General features: G+C 33.8%; 2 protein-coding genes across 2 annotated transcripts in view; both read left to right on the plus strand.

Moving 5' to 3' along the window:
• LOC111621677 (coiled-coil domain-containing protein 91-like) overlaps window positions 1-3,601 on the plus strand; it is a 35,693-nt gene extending 32,092 nt beyond the window's left edge. The window contains exon 10 of the mRNA XM_023363883.1: window positions 3,062-3,601. Coding sequence (XP_023219651.1) covers window positions 3,062-3,178 — 117 coding nt within the window. The 3' untranslated portion in view covers window positions 3,179-3,601. The remainder of the gene's footprint in view (window positions 1-3,061) is intronic.
• A 4,411-nt stretch (window positions 3,602-8,012) lies between these two features.
• LOC111621678 (KRR1 small subunit processome component homolog) overlaps window positions 8,013-18,332 on the plus strand; it is a 40,079-nt gene continuing 29,759 nt past the window's right edge. Inside the window, exon 1 of the mRNA XM_023363884.1 lies at window positions 8,013-8,058. Within this exon, the coding sequence (XP_023219652.1) occupies window positions 8,022-8,058 (37 nt within the window). The 5' untranslated portion in view covers window positions 8,013-8,021. The remainder of the gene's footprint in view (window positions 8,059-18,332) is intronic.

Raw genomic sequence — 18,332 nt, forward strand, 5'->3', positions numbered from 1 at the left:
CCATAACGGACCCAACTTCTTCATCCATTAAACTTAACTCTTGTAATTCCTTAACAACATTGGTCGGGTTATGTGCAACAAGATCACTGTTACATAATAGATCTGAAATGAATCTTTTAAAAGAAGCTGAGTTGATATTCAATTTATTGTTACATTCTACACTGGTGTGCAAAACTTAAGGATGAGATAGATAAAGTAACAGAACTTATGAACAACTCGGTGAAAATGAATGAAAGTACAGGAGCATCTTCCCAGAGGTGTCTTGGTTGTGCACAGAATGCTTGACGTCACATGACGTCAGGTCAGCGCGACTAAAGCATCAAATGCGGCTGGCCACACAACACGAGGCAGTTGAAGAAATGGTAAAAGACAGTGTGTGTCAATCAGTGAGCAGTTACAGTGCACTGTGATAGTGTTCTTTATTACAACATGGCCCAGAGATGACATTTGGATGACTTCACACGGAGAAGAATCATTGAGAGACTGGAAGAAGGACGAAGTGTGATGAGTGTAGCCCAGGAGTTTGATATTGCTCACAGCATTGTTTCACGTGCATGGGGAGCGTTCCAAACCACAGGCACTGCTGCCCAAAGGAGAGGAGGTAGTCGGCCACGATCAACTACAGCAGCAGATGACCGCTACATTGTGCAACAGGCAATAAGGGACCCATGTCAATCAGCAGGTGCAATTGCAATCACATTTAACAGGACTGCAAGGCAAGCAATCTCATGCACCACAGTGGCATGGCGACTGCATAGGGGTGGTCTCTTTGCCCGAAGACCAGTACGTTGTGTTCCATTGACACCAGCACATCGGCGGCATCGTTTGCGATGGTGCCAAGAGCATAGGGACTGGACCAACGAGGAGTGGGGTCGCGTGCTCTTCTCGGATGAGAGCAGGTTCAGTCTGAGTAGTGATTCTGGACGTACCCTCATATGGCGAGAGGTGGGAACACGTAATGCACCCAGGAACATTGTCGAACAATATCATTTTGGTGGTCAAGGTGTTATGGTGTGGGGAGGCATAATGTTGCATGGGCGTACTGACCTCCAAATCTTTGAACGTGGTATTGTCACTGGTCAACGTTATTGTGACACTGTACTCCCTTCCTCATGTGCGTCTTTTCAGAGGTGCATTCGGCCCTGACTTCATTTTTATGGATGACAATGCTCGACCACATCGAACAGTGCAGGTGGAGGAGCTCTTGGAGCAAGATGATATTCGGCGAATGGACTGGCCTGCCCATTCCCCCGACTTAAATCCCATCGAGCATGTGTGGGATGCATTGGGGAGACATATTGCATCATGTCCAAAAGCACCAATGACCATCCAGCAGTTGTCAACCGCACTGGTGGAGGAGTGGAACGCCCTTACCAACCACAGGAACTCCTTACCAACCTTGTGGCAAGCATGGGAGCACGTTGCAGAGCGTGCATTACCATCCGTGGTGATCACACACCCTACTAACAATCATGTCTTGCCTTTTTGTAATGTCCAGAGGACCATCAGATATCGCAGTGACTTTAGTGTAATTACTGTCGTTGAATAAAAGTGTCATTTCTGTTTGTCTCGTTGCGTATTTCTGTCAGTTAACTTCTTACTATACTGTAGCAGTTCTTTCTATATATGGGCCAAGTTTCATCGAGCTATGTTACTTGGCAGTGACACAACATGCAAACGTTACGTTCGTCCTTAAGTTTTGCACACCAGTGTATGTTGAAACAGTATTTTATATATTATATATAGTTAAAATACTATAGTTATTACTGTTACATTAGGTTAGGAATGTGTACATTTTGGGTAGGTATGTAAGAAAGACTATCTAAAATATAGGTTTATTCTAAATTAATTTCTGTTTTTCTTATATCTAAATACATATCAATGTTTCTCTTTGATTACTTGCTGATGGAAAGTTTGTGGGTTTGCAGTTGAAACACTAAATTTAAAATTTGATTCATATTTGATATAATTGCACTTCATATTAATTTCTCTAGGTGCTGATTTGTTAATTGTAAACAACAATTAGATGTAGTATAATGATTTGCAACTATATGTGGTTTCATATATGGATAATAAGTAGCATGTTGCATTTTTTAAATATTTGTAATTTTATTTTAAGAACTTGTCTCCAAAATTCATTAAACCAACTTTGTGGCCGTTGTAATGTTGTGATCTTGTAAACTCTGTTTCTCCTCAAGCTGTTTCATGATGTAAAGTTTTAAGAAGTGCAAATAATTACTACTTTAAAAAACTTAAATATGCATGCCTAAAAAACTTGAAAAAAAGAACAAACAAAAACATTTTCAAAATTTACAATTAAAGATTTCATTGCAATAGTAATAGTATAAGAAGTTTCTTTTTATAAAGAAATTGTTCAGAATTGAAGGTGCTGCTGATTTATTATATTTGTATGTCAGTATTTATTTATTTTAATTCATATTCTACATTTTATATATTTTGTTCTGTTCTTTCTAGAACAGAACAAAATATTAAAAATTCATACTGTAAATATAAAAGTATTTTTAGTAAGTATTTTGTAATTAATTTTAATATTTATAAATAAAGTTTTTTGTTACAAAATGTATGAATTAATTCACTGTTTTCATTTATTTTTGATTTTAATTTTATTATTAGCAACTAATAATATGATTAGTTACATTAAATTTAATACAAATTTTCGATATATTGACATCACATTTATAGTTATAGAAATACAAATATCATATTTTAAAACTTACATTAATTAATTTCTTTTTTTCTTAGTGAAATAATCATTTAAAAACTTTTGAACAAAAGTAAACTAATTCTAACATTGGTAACAAGCTTATGAAATGTGATTTATTATTTCTCAAAAGTTAATATGGATGAGAATATATTTTTATTCTTATTTTGTATTATGAGTTTTGAAACTGTACAATACAGTTTTATCTTATCCAAGAAGTGTTTTGTTTCTTCATTAATTAATTATTAATAGACTTTTGAATTTTGATGACTTATTAGAAAATTAAATTTTAAAGCCAAAAAACAATAATACAAACCAAATAATAATTTTTATGTGCAGGTTTTAGCCGAAGAAAGGAAATCTCAATTAGCGACTCTCTCATCTGTATTAAACTCTGCACTTCACGAAGTTTCGGCAGCAATAGATTCAGAAAGAAATAAAGATGACCATTTGTGATTTTATATTGAAAGTACAGAAGTTTGTTTTTGAAAATTCATATCTTGTGTTTAAATGTAATAGTACAAATTTAAAGTCTACTTAATTTTAATTTTTTTTCTTAAATTTTAATTCTAATAATAAATCAAATATTTTAATAGTTTTGTTAAATGATGAGAAATGGTAAGATGTTGTTTGTAATATTTTTATCTATTCAAAGATCGTAAGTTACTGTAAGTCTTTTGTAATGATGATTGTTATAAAAAAGAACATATTGAGTATACTATCATCTTGAATTATAAAAACTGTGCAATATATTGAATATGTTGTGTACATAATTAAAGCAAAATTACTTCTAGAAATGTTAGTTATAACATTTATACAGATATCATTTCTATTTAAATATTTCTAAAATTTATTCCAGATTATGCTCTTGTTTAGTATTTATATTTAAATATATATATTTGTTAACGTTTAATCGAGATTGTTATGTATAAATATAGTTGAAATAAATATTATTTCATAGAACATAAGAAAGATTATAATTATTTTAAACAATTTTGTATCATAAAAAACAACCAATTACTGGTTAATAAGATGAAATCTTAGGCATAGTGTTACTTTCCCTGTGTTATGTATAGTAACATATACATAAGGGAAAGTAGTGGAATGGTGTTAAATTTGACCGAGTTTTTCCCAACTCTCCACGTTTTGAGACTCCTGAACCTTAAAAAGTGAAAAAAGGCAAAAAATTTCAGTGTGCGCTTATTAGTCTATTTCGTTTAATATCTCAGGATGGAGTAATGAAGAAACGAAATTTGGCACGGTAGTGCCAAATTTCGTTTTATAAGGGAAATTAATGCTATTAAATTTTGGTGGTTAACGGTTAAAGGGTTGGGGAGAGGGCCTCTCTTATTCTTTATGCTCGGTTCGATGCCTGCCTTCGCTAATTTGCTGTTCAATTTTATACTAGACCGACTTCCGGAAAAAGCAACACGTTTTGCGTTTCGTCAGAAATGTTCTAGAAAAAGGGTGGGCATCCCGCGAGCCACATTAATTTAATATTTTATGCGGCCCGCGTGGCACAAAATATTAATAAACATATCAATTTAAGGAAGTATGCAGCAAAAATTCTTTCGTTATTTTCTACAACTTACTGTTAGTAAAAATTTAATAAAAAGTAAAACGAAAAATCGGCTGACTCGCGTGAAAACTAAAACTAGCAGTGACTAATATTCAACCAAATATTTTGGATATACATTGACCCTCCTATAACACTGTTGATAATTCCGTTTTATATGAATTCCGTTTTATATGAATTCCATGTTCTATGAGTCACTTAGATTTTACAAATACGTGAGCCTTTCACAGTATGGCACACGTATTTGTAAAATCTAAGTGACTCGTACAACATGAATTCATATAAAACGGAATTATCAACAGTGTTATACGGGGGTCGACTACGTTTACATCAGTGACAGTAGTCGAATTAAGCATACTTATGTTAATTATTTATTTATGTATGATTATAAATTGTGATTTACCCACTTTTTTCTCTTGTGCGGCCCGCGTCAGTTCAAAAGTTTTTAATGTGGCCCTTACATAGAAAAAGGTCGCCCATCCCTGTTTCTAGAACGTTCTAGGTGAAATTATAAGTAGAGCTACCAAATGGCGTTTCATCACATATTTCATTGGAAATCGATGCATCAGCAATTTCTGACAATATGGAACTTTCGAAAGAACACATTCGTGTGATGTTGCTCTATCACTTCAAAAGTGGCTACGAGAAGCTCACGATCTCATCTGCAGACGTTTGATCAAACTTCTAAGTTAGAAGGTAATTTTCATTATTTAAATAAAACACACAAAAATTTACAATATTTTGTATTAAGATTTTAAAAAGCAAAGATAGTCAATACTCCGATCATTCAATTTTATTCTTATTTTACTAAACAAAAGTCCTGCTTCCGAGAATGCCCTTTTCGATTTGATTGATGTGGGTGGAATCGTCTTTAATGCATTTAAGAGAAGACGGATGTTATGATTTTTTTCCCCTGTAGCCTGGAAGATTTCTAACCGCATTACAGTATTTCTTCTGCTATCTAGTATTTTTGATTTGTCTACCTCGGTTTTTTTAATCTTTCCGCCCTGTAGGCATTAAAAGGGCCTTTTTTCCCCGCGTTTCTTTATACAGCGAGAATGTAGCGAAATGACGTCACGAGCAGTGTTGGCCAATTAGAAACCAGTTTCAGTCTGTTCGCTGTAAAGCGCTTCTCGAGCGCTGCATAAAGAAACGCGGGGTTTGCAAACCGATTATGAGTTCGGCCAGGCCCACAATGGGGCTGCCGGGTGGTGAGGGATGGGGCCCGACATATCCGAACGGACCACCCCCCGAAAAATTCCTGGGGAATTTTTCGACCCGTTCGGTTTTGAGCCCGGGCCCCCCAGACTTATAGCCCAATAATTCGGCAGTTCGTTTGTCTTTTAATAATCAGGTTTATGAAAAACTTCATACTTGCAGACTTCATACTCGTTTGTATCCTTGCCTGATTTGCACAACCTGCCGTTACGCAGTTATTGAAGCTACTGGGCATGGTTAAAAATTAAGACAGCGTAAGCACAATTATTCCAGATATTACAGGTTCAGACAAGTAAAAAATTTTCAGAATCTTGTCACAAATAGGCTACGTATTGATTATTGACAATCTATGACATCAGCAAAAGTTTAAAAAACTAATAAGTGGGCTGAAAATTAATAAATACAAATGTATTCTGTTAGTTTATGGGTTAATAATTATACTTTCTATTTGCAAAATTTCCTCAACTTTAACACAAAATAAGAAAAAAGCCAACTTTTAAGAAATTTGCAGGATTTCCCGGGATGAGCAGAATTTCCCGGGTTAAAAAATAGCTGGGATCCCATTGGAGAAACCCTAGTTCTGCCTCATCCACCTTACAGTCCAGATTTGGTGCCAATTGACTACCATCTATTCCGCGTCCTGCAGAACCACAGGAACATAAACCATAGGAAGGAATATAAACCATAGAAATTCTCGAATGTCAGGTATTGCCAATAAATTGGCAATATCTGACATTCGAGATTTTCCTGAAAGAAAACTCCAGTCATTCTCTGCTGACAGGATTGAAAGTTTGCAGCAAAGGAGTGATTGATATAGATCAGGAGTGTCCAATCCGCGGCCCAAGGCAAGTTCCAATGCGGCCCAATAAACGTGTAAACAAAACCGACAAATGTTTTAATTTTTTTATTATTTATTTCAACGGCATAAACTTAAAAAAGAAGTTTCACAAAGTCGTAAACCTTTATTCATATTTTATTTTTGAGTGGAAAGGAAATATTTTCAAATACTTGGAGATGTGTGAATGAGGAAGGATTACAAAATAAAGCTGGAGTTGTGACTCAAAGGATTATAGACCCAAATTTGAGAAAAGGAGAGAAAGGCCAAAAGATAAAAAGTAGTGAGAAAGGTTAAATAGATCTTCTGTTATGCAAATATTGATTCTTAATTTTCCAACCTTTCCCGCTTTTTTATCTTTTGTCTTTTCTCTCCTTTCACCGTATTTGGGTCTATAATCTTTTGAGTCACAACGCCAGCTTTATTTAGTATTTCTTCCAACGTTGCAAGATTTGGCTACATTTGCGCTAAATGTGGCTACTTTTTTTGCTTGACATAAAAAATATCATTTGGTGCTTTGGCTACTTTCTGGGCTACATGTTATTTATAAATATATTAGTTGAATAAAAATGTACTTTAAAATGGTGTTTCGTCGCTTTTTATTAATTAGAGACCGAAATAAAACAAATATTTATGATTTTCAAATACATTTTCGTTTGTCTCTTTTATAATAAATGAATTTGTCTATTTCTAAGTAAAAATTGAAAGTGTCTATAGAAGTAATTTTTTAAAATATCCTTTTTCGCGATAAAGTTTTAATATTTATTATTATAATCTAGACATGTTAATCCTTAAATACACTTGTATATTGAACCACAAGTATATATTATATATACTTGAATGCCGCTTGAATATACTGTACTTCTCTGGGCCGCATTGGAAGAAGTCAAGGAGTTTTGGGCCACAAGTATATATAATATACTTGTGGCCCAAAACTCCTTGACTTTTTCCAATGCGGTCTAGAAAAAGAAAATGGTTGGGCACCCCTGATATAGATGGTGATTATCTACCACGCTGAACTATAATTGTTGTTGAGTTAATGGTCAATAACATTTTCAAAATGTCTTCTTTGTAACCTGATAGAATACGAATGATATCTAATTTTAATCGTACTTCATGGAGATGACGGAGAAAATAAAATAGCACCTTTCCATTTCGGAAAGAAAGCCGCGGTTTTTTTAGCTCTTTTCGCCATATGGGTACTAAGAGGGTCTCTTTTAGCAAGTTCTTTTATATGGGTTCTGCCACAGTTTACTTTCCACTTAGCTTTTATTAGTGCCGCGCAGATTTGACGGCCGGATGACGAGCGGTTACAGCCTACCTCTATAGGGGACCGGAATTACTGTAGATCCGGACGGGACGAAAAAACCTCAGGAATTTTTCAGGTGGAGGCCCGACATATATGGTCGGACCATCCCCGAAAAAGGAATTTTTCGACCCCTCCGGATGCGATACTGGATTCCCGGAGCGGCAGACTGTCACCTTGACCTCTCGGCCATGTGGGTGTCGCTTATAATGTCATTGAACTCCAATCTTAAGTTACTGTATATAATAAAATATTAATATTATATGGAATACAATAAATAATTATATCAATAATAATTTAATTTGTCACAATCATTACTGCGTGTAAAGATTGGCAACACTTCCCTGTTACTGTAATTGTCAATATGGAAGCACAACGTGCAGCGGGAGAAACTGCATCTTGTAAGTAATTAATCAAATTTTCTCATAAAATAATAAATTCTAGTATATTTCTGCTCTTTTTACAAAATGGGGATCTGCTAACATTGGACTAAGACGAGATCATTACCATTTGATGACTTAATTTAGAGATTAATCGGTAAATAATTACCGCAAATGAATCCGATTTAAGTTCCGTCGGTGTAAACACTGTACAGTTGTGAGCTGACATTCATTTGTATTTTTAAAAGTGAACAGACCCTAAAAGCTTGTATCACTCCCAAAACACGTTTCAAATAAAATGTTTCGGTAAAACAAATTACTATTATAAACTTGTGAGCACTATGTTGCCCTTTATCACTAGACTTATTACACCGTCACTCGACACAAGATCAGCCTTAGAAAATCACTTATTTCCAAAAGAATGCATTTTGGACCTTAAGTCCCTCATCAGCTTTTTATAATATAATTATATTTAGGAAATAAAACATACAAGTTAGATTATGAAATTATTACAAAAGTAGCTTCTAAATGTAATTAATATAAGTTAGATTATGTTGACAGTAAAAATTTAAGGTTGTAATTCAACTTACATAATTATGAAATTGATACTACCACATTTATGAAATGTACAATAAAATCATAACATTCAGTAAAATACCAATGACAAATCATTGATTTCCAGGTGTTTGCTATAACATTAACAGGATGTTAACGATTTTAAAAAATACCACAAATAACAAAAATGTTGTAAACTTACATAAGACTCGTTGATTCGATGCTTAGAGTAGTATAATTAAAACAAGCAGTAAAACAAACAGTATACGTAATAAAAGACACAAAGTAATGAACTTATTCACTGTCAATAAAACAATGAACAAATTCACTGTTAAAACAATAAAATGATAAAATGATTTGCTGACAATTAGAAATTGCCTTTTTTTCCCTTTTTATTTATATTCTCCCCCACCCCTTTTGTCAAATATGCATACCACGATTTATGTAATTTTTGGCCAGAATTATTATTCGTGATTTTTTCTTTATTTTTTATTATTTCTAAGTGCTCGTACCATCTTCTTTTATATGTGTTTGATTCGTTTTTAATTATTTTAACAGTGTCCCTTATTATTTGACAACCTTCTTTGTTACAGTGCTACAGCTGAGTTGTATTATTATGCTTAATGGCAGATATATGTTCTTTAAAACAAACCTTTAATTCCCTACCAGTTTTCCCTATGTAAAATCTAGGTATGGTGCAGCTACATTTTAATTTATAAATAATGTTTCTTCGATCCCATATGTTAGTCCTTTTATGTGCGTTTATTTTTCTATTTAAACTGTTATTTTGTTTGGGTGCCAAAATTATATCATATTTGTTTAATTTATTTTTAATTCTTTCAGAAATATTCATTTCATAATGGATTTTAAAAAATTTATAAGTTGTGTTTTCAATTAGTTGTTTATGTGTATTTTCTTTTCTATTCATTTACTGATCATGCTCTTGCTATAGCCATTCATTAAGTACATTTTTATAATGTCTTGTATTTCAGTGGATTTATCTATATCATTTGTGGTTCATTGTGTAATTTTATCAATGTACATGTAAAAATATTCTTTATATAACTGGGTACTGGTGAGGCCGGGACCACACACCCCGTTTGGACGGAAACCGGCTGTCGAGCTAAAGTCAATATATCGTTGACTTATTATGTAAATAGAACCGGTGTGACCAAGGAATGGGGTGCGAGACGATTTAATTGTCACATTCCAGACCTAATTGGCAGATCCGCGATCGTCAATTGTGGGGACGAGTGAGGGATCGACCGTCGGGGGAAACTTTGGACGGTTACCTTACAGAGAGTTCAAAGCAGGTCCTGCTGACACTCCTGCGGAGGGAGCGGCGGCTGAGACAGCTTCCTCCTCTCCGGCACAGAAAAACAGACATTAGGTGAAAATTTACGGGACCATCATCCGGGAAAGGGCTTGACCTGACTCCGGAGGAGAATGGCCCGGACGGGGACATTCGACAACCCCTCGGCCCGAATTGTGTCCCTGGCAACAGACCAGGGACCAATAGAATCGCAGGGGACCAACATTCGGACCAACCAAAACCTCGGGATTTCGGGAGAGAAAAGATTATAAAAGCCCGAAATCCCAAGGACACGGGGAGGTTGGGAGCAAATAGTCCGGACAACGCAGCTCGGAACTACAGGGACAAAAAGGCTAAAACGAAGTACGGCTGAAGAGCAGGGACCGAACTTCCCATCGTCAAACTCTTCAAGTTCCGAAGTAAGGAATCAACTTCCACCGGAACACCGTGGACGCCGTGATTCTTGTGCTACATGGCCCACTTCCTCCTCCAGCCTCTGGAAAGAGAAAACCTCGCACGACCTATGCAGGAGAACCCTTTACCGTTGTGTGACCCATGTGCCGCCGGGAAGGACATTCCATCGTTTGGACAATACCGACAAGTGTTACGATTGTAAGTGTGTTTTTAGTTCAATAAACGCATTAAATTGTGGAAATATGGTGTGAGTCTTGGCGTCCAGCAAACCACTACCCCCATACGGAAAAAACTTTCTCCTGTCATCCTGACAGATCACGGGCAAAGCAAGGGTCGTAACCTTTCACCTTAAGGGCGACCTCTGTGCAAGTTTAGGTTGGGAAAGACCGCATCCTTATAAACGGGGACAAACCTCACAGCGGTGTCACCTCCCCCAAGGGCGTCCTCCTTACAGTACCTCTGATGTAAAATGTATAATGCCATTAACAGTACATTTTTTAAAAAATATTTTTAAAAAATTGTTTTGTTTTTGAGTCTAGTAACTAAAAGTCTAAGAATGGTAACTGATAGTTGTTTTCAGGTTCTAGATTAAATTTAATATCTATATCTATTTGATTCACTTGTTCCGGGATTTGCTCAGCCTGTATAATATTGTCATCATATACTATAAAACAATCATCAACATAACGATACAATTTTATTATTCCCATGATGTTAACAACCTCTTGATCTATATTGGACATAGTTAATTCTGCAAAAATTGGACCTATTATTGAACCCGTAGTGATACCATCATTTTATTTAAAACATATTATTTTTTAAAGGACTATTCTGTTAATTATTTTATGTTAACAAAAGTACAAAGAAACAAAACCCAAAATACAGGGTGGACCAAAAGTCGCTTTCTCATGTAAAAATGAAATAACTTTTTTACTTTTAATTATTTTATAAGTTTTTTTTTAACTTTATAATGTACATATCTTGGAGATTTTTTTTGCCTAAACAATTTTAAATGACTCCCATTTTCCTCTTTACAAAGGCAAATTCTTTCTATGGCGCTCTCCATAACTGCTTGCAAAGTGACTCTGTTTATCATTTGAATTTCCTGATGAATATTGTCTTTCAGCTCAGCAAGAGTTTGGGGCTTATTAATAAACACTTGCTGGTTCAAATATCCCCATTAAAAAAATTCCCGATCTGTCAGATTGGGAACGTGACAGCCAATGAAACTCCACATTTCTGGAAATTATTGTTTCTCCAAAAATTTGTCTTAACAGCTGCACGTTGTTCTGGCATTAATTTACCCATTATTTATTTTAAATCCTGTATTTTAAAAATCTGAAAAAATATAATATAATAAAAAAGCAAAAAAGTTATTTAATTTTTAAACCGTAAAGTGACTTTTGGCTCACCCTGTATAAATGAGAATGTTTGTTTGTTCGTTCGTTCGCTATACACGCAAAGGCCATTCGAGCAATTCTACGAAACTTGGCAGTTACGTTCTGACTTATATAATGTAATATATCATATCGGAAAATATTGATTGGATTCATAATATCAATTAATTTCTGTTTACATTGAATTTATTGGATTTACACGTATCTATGTGCGAAAATAGTAAATAAATGCTAATTGTTGTTGGTCTCTTGTTAATACATTGTTGGTTTTTGAATAAAACACTACAAGATGTTAGAAATAATAAGACACTGATGGGCGGTATAACTGTTGTCTTATCTGGAAAATTTTGCCAGACCTTGCCAGTTATATATAAATAAACAAAAGCTTGATATTCGAGCATGTCTAAAATCCTCCTGTTTGTGTTATGATGTTATAACCTTTAAGCTTACAACTAACCTGCGAGAAGCAATTTATGGTGACCACAATTCAGATATATTCGCTCATAATTTTCTACAACTTTGAGATGGAAAATTTCTGGATTCTGACAATTAAGTCATTTATGTAAAATCAGTACAGTAGTGCAAAGTGTAAATGAATTAATCAAAAGGATGTTTACTAACTTTAGTCTTTAGCAGGTTGAGTGAAATAGCAATAGTGGCAGTGAAAGATTTGGCACTTAATTCTATCAACCTACACCTACTGCATGATATCCCAGGTGATTCTTATATTTAGAAATACATTGATTCAGTTAGAGATCGAAATGAACGTGTCGTATATACAACGGAGTTCTTACATTATCTGGAATATCCAGGATTGCCTCCTTACAAAGTATAACATAAAGTTCGAGGCCCTATAATCTTTATACGAAATTTCGATCATCCTAAGCTCTGCAATGGTAACAGAGATTGATAATGAAAGCATTATAACCTCCCGTCGTTGAAGCGCAAATACAGATCGTGGAAAGAATGAATATAGGCCTACTTTTATTCCTAGTTGTTGTTGCTGTTTATTAAGTTATGGCAACGCAACATCTGGAAGTGTTTCCTAGGGGGATGCCTTCTGGGAGTTCGTTTATTCCTAGGATACCTCTGATAATAACGGACGTGCCATTTCTATTTGAACTCTTACAATTCCAATAAGACACGGCAAAGTTAATCTTTGCCATGTCAGTTAATGAATCACAAAAAAAACGATTGAAGTTGTTAGCCTACAACTGGGCCATTCGTTATAAATGAAAGTGGTATGAGTCCATTTATTCATACATTCAGATATTTAAGGGCTTGCGTTTAAATCAACCGAAAAATATTGACAAACGTATATAAATTCAAGTAATATTTTCAAAACTATAAACTTGTTAAATTTTACTACGTAATAATTAATAAAATTGTTAAAGATAATAAACGAATTTTTTGTGTACATATGGACTTATACCATTTTCAATAATAACAAATTGTGAAAAATATGAATAATAACAATTTTAAATTTATAATTTGATTAACGTTAACTTTTGTCGAATGTATTTTTGGGCTGCAATTTGAAAAGATAGTAGACATATAAATTCTCATTGTCGTCCTTCTGTTTGTCTGTCATTCCTTAATCATGAGAACGGAGTTGGATGAATGAAAGCCGAGACTAGATTCGGACACTTTAGGGCTAAGAAGCTCCTATTAACTATATACGATAACCTAAACTACGCAAACCTAACCTAACCAATTCAAAAACTTTTCCCTGGAACGTGTTAAATAGATGACCGACACGACTCTGTTGTTAACAGAATAAATATGATGTACAGGGTAAAGTCACTACCAATTTGAGATGGAAAGCATATATTTAAAATGAAACTGATAACATGATTTGATTAAAAACTGCAGCTTGCATTGTGATGATGTCGCGATATATAATTGCTCGTTTTAATGTAAAAAAATAATACGTATAGATTTATTCCACTTTCAAAAAAAAACATTCTTCTATTACATTTTACAGTCAATACTCTTTTCATTAATTTATGAAGATGTTGTACACCATTGACTGTATTATTAAATAAATTAAAAAAGACATCTATGTCTCCTTAAAACTATTCCTAACTTATTTTTTTTTTCAAAAATAGACTTATACCACTTTAATTTATAACGACTGAATTAAACTAAAAATGTTTTTTTAATGGTCAACTGTATGTCGAATGCTATAGGGCGGACACTGCTAAAAATCTTTATGTATATTCTCCGTTCAGAAAAACACGCAATATTGTATGTAAAGAAGTGTTTTAAATTTTATTTTCAAATTCACCTTTCATACATGTCTTGCTTATTTCTCACATCACAAAATTTTGTTACTGAATAATTTCCGAAAACAAATACATTTCAAATCAATGCATTCTTTTTCCTGTCCAAAAGAGAAATGAATATCTGTTCAATTTGTAATCTGAACCTTCACAATAGGACATACAATGGCATCGCCGAGCTTATCTGTAAGGTACGATTTACTTTCCTGGCTGTTACGTATAGAACACGGTAAATTGTTGGAATCGTGTGAAATTTGACCCCCTGTGCTTTTTCAAATCCAGGTTTTCAGATTTCCCGAACCCGAAAAGTCAAAAATAGGAGGAAAAAATTCAATGCAAATGTGTGTGTGTGTGTTGGTGTTTATTTCGTTTATTCTCAGGATGGGATATGAAGAAACGAAATTTGACACGGTAGCTTGTGTATAAAGGGCATCGAAGCTATGAAATTTTTGTAAAAACTTTGGATGAGTGAGAGATAGAGGAGGTAATATGCCGTATACATGAAGTGCGGTCTGACGTAATGAAGAATTTACTCGTCATTATCATTTACAATTTTTTATAAAACTCATTTCTACTCGCAAAAGCGTGTTGCCATTTTATAATAATTAATAATAATAATAATTTTTTAAAATAAATGCTGATAAAAGGTGGTGCCAGACACAATTTTAACTTTCTGCTAGTGTCTTAGTGGTTTACGAAGAAAAGTTACGAAACTGGTTATTAGACTTTTTTATGTAATAAAACAAAATGTAACATTGGCTTACGAACATAAATTTTATTTGTATAAAATTTCTAAGTTTTAATGTTTTTTTCAATTCAAAAGGTTTGCTTTTTAAATGTTCTACACATTCTTTTTCAGTCTTCAAAACTTTTATTTATATCATTCGAAAAAAATGACAAATTTTTAACAAAATAAATTGATTTCACCCTCATTGTTAATATGAAAACTTGGCCAATATAATTTTAAGTACTGTATTATATATTGTACGGATTTGACAATAATTTTCTATAAGGGATATATTTTGAAAGAATTTATGATTATATATATGAATTTAGCGTATTACAATTATTTTCTCCGTCGAACGGCAAGAACGGCCGCTCGTAGCAGTAGTTTACTGTGGAAAGTAACACGGCGTCCTCCATGTCTCAGATATTTTCGTTTAAGGCTCCATTATGTGGTTTTATGAATTAAAAATTTAGAAGTTGTGAAAGCGCAAGTTAGTTTACGCCGTGATGTAAATGTCTTCTCGAATTTTTTCGAATGGTATCCGGCATTCTAATTTTTTTCGTGGCTACTTTGAATGCTCTGTCGGCAAGATTATCCATTTTATGGTTAAATTTTACGATTGAGACCCTTCTTTTTTCTTAAAAACGCATATTTTAAAATCATAGATCTTTCTGTTACGATACTATCGATAATACGGACACCGCCATCTTTTTCTCTTTCACCATCGTTCCTAAATTGTTTGTAGGTATCAATTGTAATTTATTTATTAATGAACAAATAATTCACTATAGCGTTAGATCTGGCAACGTTAGCAGATGATTTTGCGCATGCTCACAATGGACTGCTTCATAAGCGGTAAAAAAGTTTGTTTCCTTACGGATACAGAAACAGCTTAAGGGTATTTTATAACTATTGCTATAGATCCAGTGCAGCAAACATTTACGAATACGGATACGATTACGTTACGGAGTTTATAACGCGATTCTATGACTTACAGTTTATAGTTTAAAATTAAATTTAAAATGTGAAATATAAAACAGGTACCAGGATGATCCCAAGTTTCTTTACCATATTTGATATTATTTTTATTAACCTATACATAATGGGCTACATACTATTTTGCGTGTTTCCTAGTAAAGTGCTGGCCAAAGGTGCTAGCGTAAAAGAAAAGAGTCTTGGCAGAACCAGCTTATAAAAAAGAAGGATAAGATAAAATGCGGATGGAGAGAAAAGTTGTAGGGATAGGTGCAGAGGCCCAAATGCCATGCTCTCTCGGATGCCCATCGGTGATTTAAGACAATGGGAGACAAACTGCAGACGGCAACTTCGGAACGAAACCTCCGCTGCTGATCTTTGCAGGGAACAGTGCCCAATAACGGGATAAATAGACACCATCCGAAAAAAGACCAATCGCGGCAGGATGCCCACATGGCATACTGCGCCGGTTCGGAAGTATTGCAGAACGTGCGCTTCCAGTGCTCGAATCTCTACACTCGACGAACGTAAGAAGCGAGAAGCGCTCGAAAATCCGTGTACTTAAGAGGAAGAGGCGGTATGTCATTATATTAAAAATAGATAACAGACTATAAATAAAAACATTTTCTACGTTTATAATTATTAAATAAAGTATACTGCAAATATTTTTTCCATAATCTTATATTGCAAAATCTCGACATTTGGAAACATCTCTAACCTAGACATCCCGCTAACTTGGATACTTTCCTTTTCACTGAAGGAAAGCATAGGTATTATATCTCCTAATCTGGACACCTCGCTACCCCGTAACTTGGACACCTCTTATTGCCCCTATCATATCCTTGCACAACTTCTCGGTAGCAACTTCGAGTTAGATGCTAAATGACACCTAGTCACAAATTAAAGCTTGTTTACTTCCTTGACCAATAGATGACACTACGTGGTGATTTTCGTTGTAAAACTGTAAAGGGAGGGAGAGAAATTGAAGGAAAAGATGTTCGAGAATAAGATCATGGCGTCCGGTATAGTTGTTCATCAAAAAAAGTTGCATCACAGGAGGTATTCAGGCTAATACATTACAAGATAACAACTTAAACATATTGTAGTCAAAAAATCTCTTGGCAAGTTTTGCAGAGCGGATCATACAAAAACGAAATGTCCTTTCTTCCATCCATTTATCATCGCTTTTCAAAATCATATCGAAAATGACATCGTTAGCAACTTTCTTGACGTTAGAAAAACAATAACAGATATCGGAAAATAATAATAATTTAAAACCTGAATGGAAAACAACCACTATAATTTCGATTATTGTGAGGTTAGATTTGCCGATGTTGACGATATACCCGATTTGTAATATAACACTACCACCGAGCAAAATAGTCCAAAGCAGTAACAGTGGCAAATAAACGTCCTTACGCATTTTACGATATCATTTACAAGACACACCAATTTTTCATACTTGATTTGAGCCTCAGCAGTCATGTGCGAAGAACGATCTTCAATAAGCAAGGTTATGCTGATCAACGTAAACGCGAATCTCTTGTTGACTATTGTCGGTGTTATTAACACTCACACTGTACAGTACTTATAATTACTGTAAATTCTCCGTGAAATGAATATTGATTCGTGAGTTTTTCCCGTCGTAATTTTTATTAAATGGAATTTGATTTCGTAGTTAAAAAGTTCCATAAACTCAATTCTCTTATATTTATATTAATATTTATATTAAATTTAATTATTAAAGACAATTATTTGTTACGAAAGCAGGATTAGAATTAGAAATAAACTCGTGATTGAAAATATTGATAAAAAATAATTATAATTAATAGTATACAAGATTATCGTCCTTCTCTTTTCTCATAGAAACTTTTCTGTTATATGAAATACTTTACCGGCGATTTTCTATGAGAAAGTCCATTCATTTTACGAACATCTGAATTTTATTAAAAGAGTGAAAATTTCAGTAAAAGATTTTCTTTTCATTTGCGTCCAGGAATGTATTTTTTAAATTTACGATATAAAATATAATTTAATATCATTGAATTTCTATCAGTCTAATGCAATTTTAAATAAGTGTCGTGAGTAAGAAAATAATTATTTAAAAAGATCAAATCGTATCTTGGATTCGGTTCCAGTTTCTGAATTACAGATTAAAATATTACTGTTTACTAGAGTTAAATGTACAAAACGACAATTTAAGTTTCATTGATTCACTTAGAGTACGATTATTTGAAATTTATATTTATTCTGCTTTATCTCAACAATTTTAGTGGCACTCTATAACGAATTTTGTCATTACTCGTTTATTTATTTATTATTTATTTATTAGGTGTTAAGAGATTATTATTAGTTAATATAATATCATATACAGTAGAGCGTCGTTTATCCGAATCAATTGGGGACTGGGTTGTTCGGATAACTTATTTTTCGGATAACCAATCATGTACGAAAAAATATAAGAATTTATCCCGTGTTGAAATTTTTCTCCGTTGCGTGTCGCTTCGCGTTGAATTTTCGTCGATGTTAAGCCTAACGAAGACAATTGTATCGTTAAAAATTATTTTTTTATTTTGTACAAACAAAATAAATATATTGAAAAATATAAAAACAATAAAAAATTATACTTCAGA

Source organism: Centruroides sculpturatus, unplaced genomic scaffold, assembly GCF_000671375.1.
Source record: "Centruroides sculpturatus isolate CEXI.00-Female unplaced genomic scaffold, Cexi_2.0 scaffold254, whole genome shotgun sequence".
Classification (NCBI taxonomy): Eukaryota; Metazoa; Arthropoda; class Arachnida; order Scorpiones; family Buthidae; genus Centruroides; species Centruroides sculpturatus.